The sequence below is a fragment of the Mizuhopecten yessoensis genome, unplaced genomic scaffold (genome assembly GCF_002113885.1).
Source record: "Mizuhopecten yessoensis strain PY_sf001 unplaced genomic scaffold, ASM211388v2 scaffold7147, whole genome shotgun sequence".
Taxonomy (NCBI): Eukaryota; Metazoa; Mollusca; class Bivalvia; order Pectinida; family Pectinidae; genus Mizuhopecten; species Mizuhopecten yessoensis.
The window spans coordinates 406,544-421,021 of NW_018406904.1; the positions used below are offsets into that span (position 1 = coordinate 406,544).

The 14,478-nt window shown below is 35.2% G+C and overlaps 1 protein-coding gene across 1 annotated transcript in view; it reads right to left on the minus strand.

Annotated features, from left to right (window-relative positions):
* LOC110453159 (mediator of RNA polymerase II transcription subunit 25-like) overlaps positions 1-14,478 on the minus strand; it is a 39,543-nt gene that overhangs the window by 9,225 nt on the left and 15,840 nt on the right. Inside the window, exons 14-19 of the mRNA XM_021502009.1 lie at positions 13,883-13,988; positions 12,261-12,432; positions 11,203-11,361; positions 6,576-6,659; positions 2,430-2,513; positions 1,588-1,663 (exon numbers count right to left, since the gene is read on the minus strand). Coding sequence (XP_021357684.1) covers positions 1,588-1,663; positions 2,430-2,513; positions 6,576-6,659; positions 11,203-11,361; positions 12,261-12,432; positions 13,883-13,988 — 681 coding nt within the window. The remainder of the gene's footprint in view (positions 1-1,587; positions 1,664-2,429; positions 2,514-6,575; positions 6,660-11,202; positions 11,362-12,260; positions 12,433-13,882; positions 13,989-14,478) is intronic.

Below are 14,478 nucleotides of genomic sequence, written 5' to 3' on the forward strand. Positions count from 1 at the left end.
TTGCATTATTCAGTCAATTTTGACAGGCTTTCACCTACTTTTTTTCTTAACTACCATAGAGCGCATTCTTGAACAAATACTTCTCCTAAAGATGTATTACAGGTGCCTACACATTATCCTTTGATATTGAGATTGTTTAAGCATGCGCTGTATAATTTCCGGAAAAAAAAATACGCAAAATATGACAATATTCACCGAATATTAAACTTTTTCTTATTTATACAAATTTGAACTTATTACCATGGCAACAATAATAAGAAATGCCAATACCTATTTTCAAGAAAGAATTTGGGAAGTATTCAAAATTAAAGAAACAGTTGTTTGAAAGTGTATTTAAAGGTTTTGAATTTTTATGCATTTGGGGGCCAAAACATGCCCAAACCATACATAGTCCTTTTATCTACAAATTTGTCTTATTCAAAAGTACAATATGTGAAACAAAAGCTTCGATATGTGCTTCAACGACCCAAAGTTGGCAAACTTGAAATTTTTAAATAAATTGTCTGTGTTTGATTTTATAGTATACAACAAAAAGATCATTAATGAAAAGGAGCAGTGTTTTCCTGAAAAAGACCATTTTACTGTCAAAGCGAATAAAACACCAACATTGAACTGATTTATTACCGATACTATAGTAGGCAGTACAGTGAAGATAGCTGTACTTGCAAGCTGTTTTCAAAGGCCTGTAGTAGTACCTTTCAAAAGCTGTAAAATGCGTCATATCAGGGAATTATTTGTTTCATATATATTCTAATAATAGCCCAGACGATTATTTAGAACACATGATAAAACAGAAGTAGGGAGTAGGCGATTCTTGAAATCAATGGTAACAACTGTACTTCATGAAGTAATTTAAGGAGAGGCGATTGGAACATTTAACAAGTTTAAATAATTTTCATGTCTATTGCTTCTTCCATATACTCATTTAACAAGTTTTAAAAAAAAGCATGTCCATTGCTTATTACATATACTCATTTAACAAGTTTAAATTATTTCCATTTCTATTGCTTATTCCATATTCATTTAACAAGTTGTTTTTTTCCATATCCATTGCTTATTCTATACTCATTTTACAAGTTGTTGTTTTTTCATATCCATTGCTTATTCCATACTCATTTAACAAGTGTTTTTTCCATATCCATTGCTTATTGCACACTCATTTAACAAGTTTAAATAATTTTCATGTACGCTTATTCCATACTCATTTAACAAGTGGTTTTTTTTCCATATCCATTGCTTATTCTATACTCATTTAACAAGTGTTTTTTTCTTTCATATCCATTGCTTATTCCATACTCATTTAACAAGGTTTTTTTTCCATATCCATTCCTAATTGCACAATCATTTAAAAAGTTTAATGTCATTTGCTTATTCCACACTCATTTAACAAATTTTAACGTGTCCATCATTTATTCCATTACTGATGCCAATTCAGTAATAAGATTGCTCAAGTAATGTAATACAATTGAAATTAATCCTTGTTTGTTAATAGTTTTTAACATTACAATCACTCTATCTGCTGTTACTGGACTGAAACAAAAGGAAATGGAGAGTTAGGCGAAGGGGAGGTAATAGATGCAGACGTACCTAACAGCTGTTGTTGCTGCTGAGGAGTGACCTGTTTTACAGGCTGGGAACCTGGTGCACCCTGGATCTTCTGTTGCTGAAATGTAAATATATTTCATCAACTAGTTACTAATAGACTTCCAAAATCACCAATCTTCGTGTGACTATAGACATTTAAGGATCTCTATTCCACCGCCGCAGGCACTACACTAGAGAAGTAACGTCACATAACGTTACCACAATTGGCAAGCTACCCAAATTAATACACGGTCAGAAAATGGTTCCAATAGTACTTTAAAATTGAACTTGAGCATTTTCCTCTGATGGTATAACAAAAAAGATATTTAACAACATTTCCACCAAAGTGTTTGTTTTTACTGACATTCTAAAAAGTACATGATGACTTCAAAGTAAACATATCAGAAAATCATTAAGGGAAGTATGTCGACTAAAGCCTTCGCATGTGACAAACATTTTTTTCTTTCTACGAATGAGCACTGTACTCAGGTAAGACAATATTTAAGCATGTCAAATATTAATTGACTTTCAAAAATTGAAGAGTGTTTAGTTAATTTTCAACCAAATAGCGCACTACAGATGATATTCATGCATTTTATTGTGAAAATGCAGGTTTATGTCTCTCTTTGTTATGCCATCTCCTAAACCAGTTATCGAATGAATCAGAAGTTTCATATTTGCATATTGGTACTTTTTTTTTATTCCAGATTATGAATATAACTAAATTTAAATCCCAAATGAGGCCGGAAATGTCCCTAAACGCCCTTAGTCCTTTTTCTAATTAATCATGTTCATTGTTTTTTTGAAAGCCTGATCAACCAATAAATAGACTGAAGGACACAAACCTGGGTCATCATTGGCATATTAGGTGGAGTTGGCATGGCAACCTGTTGTTGGCCAGCCATTGTGTTAGGAGTGGGTTGCTGCATCTGTAACAATGGAGGTTACTACAAATCACAAACAGAACTTCTATTCAAGGACAGGTAAAAATAATGTAAAAAGGTTTTCCTTTCTACCATAATATATCTTTATTACATACTTGTCATGTTTTTCCAAAATCATGTTATAGATAAAGAATGAGACCAAGGACCTGAAATAAAGAAGCAATAATTGATTGATATATATGCTTTCACTACCTCTGGAGGTGTTAAATATAATAGCTAGTAGTATGTTAGTTTTAGTGCTAATATGGGTCTTGTGCTTATTCATTGTGTAAAAAAGCTGTTAGCTATTCAGGTGTGATGACGTTATCAACACTGCTGATGTGACTTTCCTGTCACCACTACATACCGGTGTGACAAGACTGTAAGCACTATAGGTGTGACAAGGATATCATTATCATAGGTGTGACTAGGCTATCATCACTACATGTGTGACAAGGTTATCGTCATTACAAGTGTAACTAGACCATCACCCTGTAATACAGGTGTGACTAGGCTATCACAACTACAAGTGTGACAAGGATATCATCACTACAGGTGTGACAGGGCTATCGTCATTACAGGTGTAACTAGACCATCACCCTGTACTATCGTTGCGACTAGGTTGTCACCACTACAAGTGTGACAAGACTATCATTTATTACATGTGTGACAAGATTGTTTACCACTTCAGTTGTGACTTATCATTACAGGTGTGATTAGAGTGTCATCATAACATGTGAACTACAGGTGTGACAAGATTGTTACCTATACAGGTGTGACTAGGCTGTCACCGCTATATTTGTGACTAGAATGTCACCACTACAGGTGTGACTAGAATGTCACAAATACAGGTGTGACTAGGCTGTCACCACTACAGGTGCGACTAGGCTGTCACGACAACAGGTGTGGCAAGGCTATTACCACTACAGGTGTGACAAGGCTATTACAACTTTAGGTGTGACAAGGCTATCACTACCACAGGTGTGACAAGGTTGTCACAACTTCAATGGGACAAGGCTATCACCACTACAGGTGTGCAAAGGTTGTCACCACTACAGGTGTGACAAGGCGATCACCACTACAGGTGTGACAAGGCTATCACCACTACAAGTATGACAACGTTCTCACTACTACAGGTGTGACAAGGCTATCACCAGTACAGGTGTGACAATGCTATCACAACTATGTGTATGACAAGGCGATCACCACTATTTGTGTGACAACGCTATCACTACTACAGGTATGACAAGGCTATCACCACTACAGGTTTGACAGCGCTATCACTACTACAGGTGTGAAAAGGCTGTCACTGCTACAGGTGTGACAAGGCTGTCATCACTACATGTGTGACAAGGCTATCACCATTTCAGGTGTGACAAGGCTATCACCACTACAGGTGTGACAAGGCTATCATCACTACATGTGTGACAAGGCTATGATCACTATATGTGTGACAAGGCCATTATCACTACATGAGTGACAAGGCTGTCATCACTTCATGTGTGACAAGGCTATCACCACTACATGAGTGACAAGGCTGCCATCACTACATGTGTGACAAGTCTATGATCACTATATGTGTGACAAGGCCATCATCACTACATGTGTGACAAGGCTATCATCAGTTCATGTGTGACAAGGCTATCATCACTCCATGAGTGACAAGGCTGTCATCCCTACATGTGTGACAAGGCTATGATCACTATATGTGTGACAAGGCCATTATCACTACATGAGTGACAAGGCTGTCATCACTTCATGTGTGACAAGGCTATCACCACTACATGAGTGACAAGGCTGCCATCACTACATGTGTGACAAGTCTATGATCACTATATGTGTGACAAGGCCATCATCACTACATGTGTGACAAGGCTATCATCGGTTCATGTGTGACAAGGCTATCATCACTCCATGAGTGACAAGGCTGTCATCCCTACATGTGTGACAAGGCTATGATCACTATATGTGTGACAAGGCCATTATCACTACATGAGTGACAAGGCTGTCATCACTTCATGTGTGACAAGGCTATCACCACTACATGAGTGACAAGGCTGCCATCACTACATGTGTGACAAGTCTATGATCACTATATGTGTGACAAGGCCATCATCACTACATGTGTGACAAGGCTATCATCACTTCATGTGTGACAAGGCTATGATCACTCCATGAGTGACAAGGCTGTCATCACTACATGTGTGACAAGGCTATGATCACTATATGTGTGACAAGGCCATCATCACTACATGAGTGACAAGGCTGTCATCACTACAGGTGTGACAAGGTGATTACCACTTCAGGTGTGACAAGGCTATCACCACTACATGTGTGACAAGGCTATCATCAATACAGGTGTGACAAGGCTATCATCACTTCATGTGTGACAAGGCCATCATCACTACAGGTGTGACAAGGCTATGATCACTATATGTGTGACAAGGCTATCACCACTACATGTGTGACAAGGCTATCACCGCTATATGTGTGACAAGGCTATCACCACTACAGGTGTGACAAGGCTATCACCATTACAGGCCTGACTATGCTGTAACCATTACAAGTGTAAATGACACTTAGGCTGTTACCACTACAGGTGTGACAAAGTTGTCACTTCTAGGACACCTATCACCACTAATCCCCCAATTAATGTTAAAAACGTAGGATAACATGTTACTGTAACTGTTTTTTTTGGTTTTGCTTTTGTTTGTCAGATGGGCCAAATTTAAGGTATTATTGCAACCAAGCAAATATTTCCATTGAATAACTCCTTTTTAAACTTAAGAGTGTTTTTACACACTACACAATCTCTAAAATATTACCATGAGTCAACAGAGTCAACCGACCATTGACAAAAAATATCATATGAAATCTAGCAGTTAAGCAGGTACACACCCAGGTATAAAATTAAGTACAAATGTAGGTGCTTTGTACTTGAGTTGAATCTATTCACATTCCGTATCAAGGGTTATAGAAATACAAATATCTTTTTGTTCTTTTAACTCATTTACCCCTAAAATTTCATAATGAACTATTCCAACCTTTGAAGTGAAAGAGTTTAAATGTGTCATCAGGGGTGAATGAGTTAATGTTGGCATGGAATATATAATAATTTCAAAGTTGAAAAGTTTGAACCTTTTATCAAATTGTCTTTTTGCTTTAAAGAATTAAACTATAATACAATATGACGTTAACAATGTGACTCATACACAAACAAGTACAACACATCATGCAAATCTAGGAAGACCCAAGCATGCAAACTGAAAGAGGAAGATAATGATCATCAGACAGGCAGCACATTTACTCATTAAAAAACAAAATAATGAAAAACCTCTTACATTCTTTCTATCAAAGTATCTGCTAAATGGTTGTACACATCATCAGTAACTGTTGATGTGGAGAAATTCAGAGATGAGAACAAAGCTTAAACAGGGACAATATTTTCAGAAACAAAAAAAAAACATAAGTAAGAATTGGTAATTAAGTGGAAAACTAATTCAGCCATTATACATTATAAAAGAAAAGTGAAATTTCAGATTTTCAAGTTGTGATTTAAATATTCACAATATCAATGTGATTTTTAAAAGAAAACTAAATTCACCGATAATAAAGAGAAAACTTCTATTTTTGAAATTACTGTACCAAAATAATGTTACAGAAGAGACAGAACGTGTAGCTGAAGAATTAAATAATTTGTGGTTTGGAAAATTAATACATTTACATTGACAAACTTTTGAGACTCTATTTCTGTATTAAATTTGCAGGATTTTCATTGATGTATTTAAGGTACAACCTTGACATTGTAAGATTGACATCTGTGAGGTAAAGCAAGGGTTTGTTCTGATATTATAGACCTTATATAAAGAGGTTGACCTTCATATTACACGACTGATATGGACATGAACGACCTTGACCCTAAGGGTTTCGCCTTCACATTGACACATTGCTGATCTAAAAATGGTGGACTTCAGACAATGAAATCAACAATTTATACACCAAGGGTTTGACCTTGATGTAATGACCTTGACATTGTAACCATGGTGATGGGGTAGGGGGAAGCTGTACCTGCTGCATTGCCATAGACACGCCCTGGGTGTATGGCCCCCGTGGAGGCTGAGGGCCCTGCTGTTGTTGCTGTAGCATCTTCGACTGTGATAAGAGACAAAACCTTATCTTTCACAATTAATATGCAGGCACTTGGGTGAAGAATTTTAAAGAAAATTACTCCAGATATATCTTAAGTTCATGCCAGTATGATAAATCACTACATATTGATACATAAAGCTATCGTCATGAGCTGTCAAAGCTTCATCCAGAAACAAACCTTCCCAAATGAAGTCCCTAGCAGGTACTAAACACTGAAAATCACTGATAGGATTGTTTTGGTTCCAAAAACTATATTCACTCGACCATTAAAAAAAAAAAAGCTTAATCTTGAATCCATGCAATAAAATTTTGATTAATTTTAAATTTTAACTAGCTGCAATTTGGTATACCAATAAACTGTCTGTCTGTCTGTCTGTCTGTCTACCTGTCTGTCTGTCTGTCTGTCTGTTATACCCTATATAACATCAGTCAGTGTAAATTTGAATTATTAAAAAAATAAAAATCATTAATAATATGAATTAAGAAAAAAACCCATGAGGAAATGTTATAAACTTTTTGCCTCTTTTAAAAGTCTATCTAATGAAGTCTGATAGTGGCCAAACACTTAATTAGGATTGTTGTAAGTCAAAAGTATATACCATGGAACAGTTTTCTGAGGTAAAGTAAAAGGTTAATATCGTTATATACGTGTTTATACAGTACTGTACTAAAATACCACACCGTGAGTATATCAAACTCCAAAATATTGTACGTCCCAATAATTTTTCCAGGAATTTGCATTCCAAAATATTTAATTCAAAAAGTAATTTCTGGAATTCACCGACATGTTTTGGTCAGAAATGCTGTTAAAATTAATAATTAAGAACAAAATCATGATAATACAGATGGGAGTATATGATATACAACAGTGACCAGCATGCAAAGCACCTGAAGCAGTCTATAGCTACAACCTTAGCATATCACCAACATACCGGCCAAGTCTGGGTATTTTTGGAATTTATATCCCCAGGTATAATTTTAAAATCTGTGGAATTACCTACTGTTTGATTTTTTTGCTCAAGATTTTAATGCTAAAATTTAATTCATTACCATAGAACAGTTTAAAATCTGGCATTTTAAACGATTATTTCATATAACTTATTTGTACATTTAGATATTTTTAGATCTAGCACATTGGACCATTTTGAAAGATTGATGAATTCAGCATTTTCTGTACCTTCTTTCTCAAATACAAAAATAAAACTGATTGGTTTTTTTCAAATTGCTTATCACTCTCATTAAAGAAAGTGCCATCATAAAAATCAGTTTCAATGGGGGGTTTCTAGTCATGATTTATTAAGTACATAATTATTTCTGATTTTAAGCAATGATAACAATTTTAAAAATTATCATCAGTGTATGAAACTCTGTAAATATCTGCTAATTAAGTGTTGTCATATATATATAGTTTACACAAAAAAACTCATTCCCCCCTGAAATTTCATAATGGACTATTCCAACCTTTGAATTGGAAAAGTTCAAATGTGTCTTCAGGGGTGAATGAGTTAAGGGGAAAAAATATCCTCAGTGCTTATATTATTTTACTTTTTGGTTAATTATGGTCAACTCAGCATTTTCTGTTATGTAGCATGTGTACCATCAGATGTAAGAAACCCCTTTTCCTTCACATGACCTTATGCTAAGTCAGAATGTCCCCACTTTGTAATCATAAGCACTGTTGAGTACCTCATGGAATAAAAATTATTACTTTAAAACGAAAAATATTGAGATAATATATCATAACTAGTTATTAAAAATAGTTGCCTTTTTGAAATTTATGGTTAAACAATGTGAATTATAGCATGGGCTTTAATTTACTACAAGCATATAATAACTACCAAAATTGCAATAATCTGCACAATTTAATTCTAATTAAGCATTTGTCTCATTAAAGCTGCATTATCCAGATTTTTTTTTATATATTTTCTTGCTCTGCATTAATACCAGAAAAAAAAAATTACAGCACAGGTTAGCCATAAAGTTATTAATTTTCCTCCATTAAAGCAACAGAAAAATCCTCATTAAATGATAAGTGATCTCAGATGGAATTTGGCGCATTGAAAGATCTTCATTAATTCTATGTCAGATTGATTTTCTATTATGTGTTTGGATGAGTCATATAAATAGTAAATGCATGATGTGGTTACTTTCATGTGAAATTTGAGAACGACTCCGCCAACACAAAGGAAAAGCACTAACAAAATTCAACTCTCAAAAGTCAAGATGGCCTCCTGTTGGCCATCTTGGTTTTCCAATCAGTCCTAAGATTAAATATGCACAACTATGACAGAGACCATGGGAAACCTATATGTTAACTTCATAACAATCCTTTGAATACTTCATGGGAAATAGCGATAACCAGCTGTTGCACTCTTTTCGATCAGTCCCAAAATTCAACATTTACAACTAGAGACGATCAATGAGGAACCTAAATGTTAAATTTGAGAAAGATACCCTCAGTACTGCCCGAGACATAGTGCTGTATATACCGTATAAAGACCACAGACAAAGGGTGATTTGAACAGCCCATGATCATCTGATGGTGGGTGGCTAAAAAGTTACTGTATAGCGGTTATATTTAGCGGGGGTTTTAATTTCGCTACATTTGCGCTTTGACTAATATTCGTGAATTCTAAATACCAGCGAAATTATCGAAAATGTTAACAACTTTTATGGACCTTATCACAACATGTTATTAACAGATTATCACCGGACAATTTGGCAGTCCATGTTAACACAACACTTACATGTAAGTGGCCACGACATATTATTTGTACAGTTTACTCCTACAAAGGTACATAAACATTTGATTTTCTTTCGAGTGAAGTCACTGGGGGATGACGACGCTCAGGATCAGTGTTTTCAAACGTTTTACCTGTATTTCGAGGTTTAACCCTTAAATTATGACAATCAAAATACTTTGCACGACACATGGGATTTGGGTGCACAGCGAAATTTAAACACCCAACCCCGCGAATATGTACCGAATACGAAACCGCGAAACAATGATCCCGCAAATTTAAAGCACTATACAGTAATATATATATATCTATTTCATTCTGTCTGAATCAAATTACAAAGCACCACCTCCCAGTAATCCTATGTAGTTGGAATGAACATAACCAGAGATTTATAATGAAGAACAAGCTCGAGGATTCCAGACCAAAAGGAGACATGAGAGAGAATAAAATGTGAAAACTCTCTGGCAGGCCAGTTAGGAAGAGGCAAGAATTGTTCTCGACAGGCGAGTAGAAGCACCAACAGAGTACAGGTATTTCATAAGAAGAAAGTTAACAACGTTAAGGTTTAAAATGACTCGTGATACATATACAAGTTTTTTTCTAAGATCTAAGGACAAAATTTATCATAATTAATGGATAATGCAGTTTTAAAAGCTATTTGAGTCTATACTAAAACGTTTATAACTGATCAACTATCACATACAGATGCACACAGCTCTGTGTTTTGGGGACCAGTACTTTCAAAATGCCATTCAACATCAATGTAGTGAAAAGTCAATTCTACTTTCTTTTCTACTTTCTATTAAAATATATGAACATCTGAACATCACTCATAGATATATGTTTGCATAACAGAATTTTCCACTAGTAAATTAGAACTCTAGTTTGATTAAAAACTTTATTTCAATAATGTCAGAATCTAACTATATGTAATTGCAAATTTTTCGCAAATCATGATCATAAAAAAGTAATTTTCATTTTCGAGATTTAGCAAAGTCTTGTTTGCTGAGCAATTATTTATTATTCATTCTTCAGGTTAAAATTTCTAACACCCTAGCTAACCATCATGTTGCGTGCTGTCAGATGTTCATGCAAGAACCTATAAGATAGCTAAATATATGACAAACGGAAGCAAGAAAGGGATTTACATCAGCAAACCACCTATCATAATAGGTAGGAATTCAGAGAATGATATACAAACACTTCTAGGATTTCTAGGAAAGTCCCTTACAGTAATTCAATCAAATACAAGCTAAGAATGTCTTGAAAATCTACCATAATTAGAATTTTCTTCATCCAATTCCGATAGTGGAATAGCAATACATTGCATTTCAACCCACAAAACAAATTTCAACTGAATGTTCATTATGAAGAACTTTAAAAGAGTTGACCAAGATATAGGTAGGGCCTTACTACAACACCGTACACTATAGACCAGGCTCAGAACTAGAAATATGCAAGGCAGACTTATTCAGCATACTCAAAGTTCAACTCTGTCATATGAATTTAATGCTCAATTTAGATATTTCATCAATTTATATTTTTGTTCTATAACAACTCAGATAACATTATTTCGTAAATTATCAGGAAAGAATTGTGAAGATCAGATTCAATGAAAATGCATTAACCTCTATATCAAGGTGATAATTTCAGTGAGCAGTGAGAGAAGACCTTCTAATGATATGCTTAGGGTATGTATACATCGCCAGGGTTACAAGTTTGCATGCATGCGAATACCTTCCATCACCCTACGCTACGACAACATGGTATAGGTTGTTATGGATACAGTCCAGTGGCGGACCAACCTTGACCTTGTGAGTATAGATGACATTGCGGATTCCGTTGACAAAGGCCGTCTGATCGTTGGGGATTAGACCAATGAAAGCCTTACGCTTGCTGCTGAACAGGAGGAGGAGGACGCGGACCTCACACTGACTGCTCGAGGGAAAGTGCACACATCCAGCCTGAAAAGTTAAGTAAATAATAATAAACAAGGCTAAAGCGGAACATAATATGCCAGTCATACATTGATATTAAAGCAGTTGTCTGTATGGTTGTACATAATCGGCCATAACTCCATAAATTACGGTTGGACAATGGTGGTTATCAAACTTGTCCGAGCTATCATGAAACTTGTAATGAACCATCCTATTAAATTTGAAGTAAATCTGTAGAAAATCTACTCAAGATTTTGAGCAGACACTTTTTTGGCAATTGAATAACGGGCCATAACTCCATAAATTACTGTCCGTTTATTGAACTTGTTCGAGCTTTCATGGTAATGAACCTTGCTGGCTATGAAGTTTGAAGTTAATTCGTTGTAAACTACTTGAGATATCGACCGAACCCTGTTCGGGCCCGCCCACTCACATGATAACATATATATTACATCCCGTCATTCGATGGCCGTATAAAAATAGGCTGACAAATAATGACAAAGATGGGGGGGGGGGTTCATAACAAATGTGATCAAACAAAGAAGAATATCAAGAATTCATAATACACATATAACTGTAAAAACTTGTTCATAACTATGCTAAAAGCAATTTTATTACTTCATAAAAGGATTATATAGCATCTTTTATGAATATAAATAAATCAACATCATTGGTAGCCCAATGATCATCCGAGCATATGCTACTGGCTTAATATCATCATCCTTGGCCTCTTGGTTATGCAAAATAAGTTGGAAGTGCAAGCCTGATAATAATCTCTGTACTTCAACAATTAGAGTGTGTACCAGTAACACCAGAAGATGCGTCAATAGTAGTCATAGACTAATGGTATGACGTCGACAACGGAGAGTTAATGGTGAGTTCGAGCATGATTAGAGTACGCGACCAAGTGGAAATGTGTTACTTACAAAACCAGTCTGCATGACTTTGTAGAGGTTACGCAGGGCCTCCAAGTTGTGGTTGTTGAAGTGGAACCCCACCTGTCTCGATTTTTTAAACAAGGGAGTTAACTGCGAGGAGTTGAGCAAGGACTGTGGTATCAACTGCATGATCAGATCTGTTGGCCAGTTGGAAGCATTGCTGCCAAAGGGGGAAAAAACACATTCAGCATCCACTACCAATGAATACATTCTGTATACGTTGTTCTAAAGTAAAGAATAGAATCTTACGCATGAATATTGACAACAACCAAATAAGTTGACCTCCGGTCCGGCCCAATATTGTGCCCGAAGAAAGCTCAAATGTTTACAGAGCTAAGTTTGTAGCGGTGCTATTTTCGTAGTATTGTAAACCATGGACATATTTATTTTCACCTTAGTTTATTGGGAGAGTAAGTTGTGATTTCAAATATATCACATTTTATCACATACCTGTTGAATCTTGTTATAGTAATACAAGCAATTTTCAGACCATGAAATACAACGTTCTGTATTGCACATGTGTAATACAGAATGTTGTATTTACCTACTAGCCGGAACTACTTTTTATGGGAATCCTCTTGTCATGTATGGCGAACTGAAAAGTTCCCGGTATTTGCAAAAAATATCAAAGTTTATAAAATCTTTGTATCGATCTCTACCAAATACGGAAGGGAAGGTCTGTGATAAAAGCAAGACCACACACTTATGTTTTTCTAACGAATCAGAAAGCACTCATAGATTGCGCGGACGAAAATATTCGTCCGCGCAATAAACTTGTGCTTTCTGATTCGGTAGAAAAACACACAAGTGTGTGGTCTTGCATATATATTTATATGTATCAAGATTTATCTAATGAAGTCCATGAAAGTTGATGTGTTGCCTGCAACCTGTCCGGTGAAATGATTATACATCATATAATGAAGGAATAAAGGGCACTAATAATAATATCTGTGGCTGTATTATTGTAGCCTTATCGAAGATTCGTGAATTCTGCAAGGCATCTAAGTTGTGTAGAAAGTATACTGGACAAATTTTTATCAAAACCTATTCATTTTGTCATTTCAAAAACACCACCCAATGAAATCACAGCTGTCTCATTGTATTATATATACATGTATGCAAGGATTTGGCCAAGCATTGAAACTGAGGAAAGGACTTGGGTAGAAACTGTTTTTGGCTACGTTAATTTTACAAAATGTCAGAACGAGAGTAACTCTTTCTTTGATCATTTTGAATTGAAGAACAGTTTAAATCCCTGTTTTTATAATGTTAATTGATAACGAAATTAACAACTGCGATGTATTTAAGTTTGAATATCGTTAAAGATGATCGAGAATCCTCTATGTGATTTCCCCTTAATAATACCATGCTGAAATATGGTTTTACACATCCAGTGAATTTACACTTCTGCTTATACACAGATGTCAAACATGGTTGGGAATTGATTAATAAGCACACAACACGATAATGAAGCTACAACAGGGGAATGGTACACAGGTACTACCCAATGATACTGCCATCAATTTATAAGAATAACTTCAAACAAAACAAAAAATTATTTTGCTCTACATGTTTTTCACTTAAATACAATATAAGTTGATTCTATTTACATTACTGGGTCTGTTAGTCCACTGGATAACTGACATTGCAGTGACCTGGACACTTTGGGTGGGGCAGGTCCTGTAGATTTCATCTTTTCCTGCCATTCAAGTCGACCTGCAAATAAAGATCAACATCTGGTGACTGATCTGACAAAGAAGTAACAATGTTGTACTATTGGTCTGAAAAAGTGGTATAAATGTCTTGTTTTGATCTGACAAATCAGTAACAATATATAACTATCGATCTGACAAATCAGTAACAATATATAACTATTGATCTGACAAATTAGTAACAATATATAACTATTGATCTGACAAATTAGTGACAATACCTTACTATTGATCTGACAAAGTAGTAACAATACCTTACTATTGACTTGACAAATTAGTAACAATACCTTACTATTGATCTGACAAAGTAGTAACAATACCTTACTATTGTCTTGACAAATTAGTAACAATACCTTACTATTGACTTGACAAATTAGTAACAATGTCATATTTTGACCTGAAAAAGTAGTAACAATACCTTACTATTGATCTGACAAATTAGTAACAATGTCTTATTTTGACCTGAAAAAGTAGTAACAATACCTTACTATTGA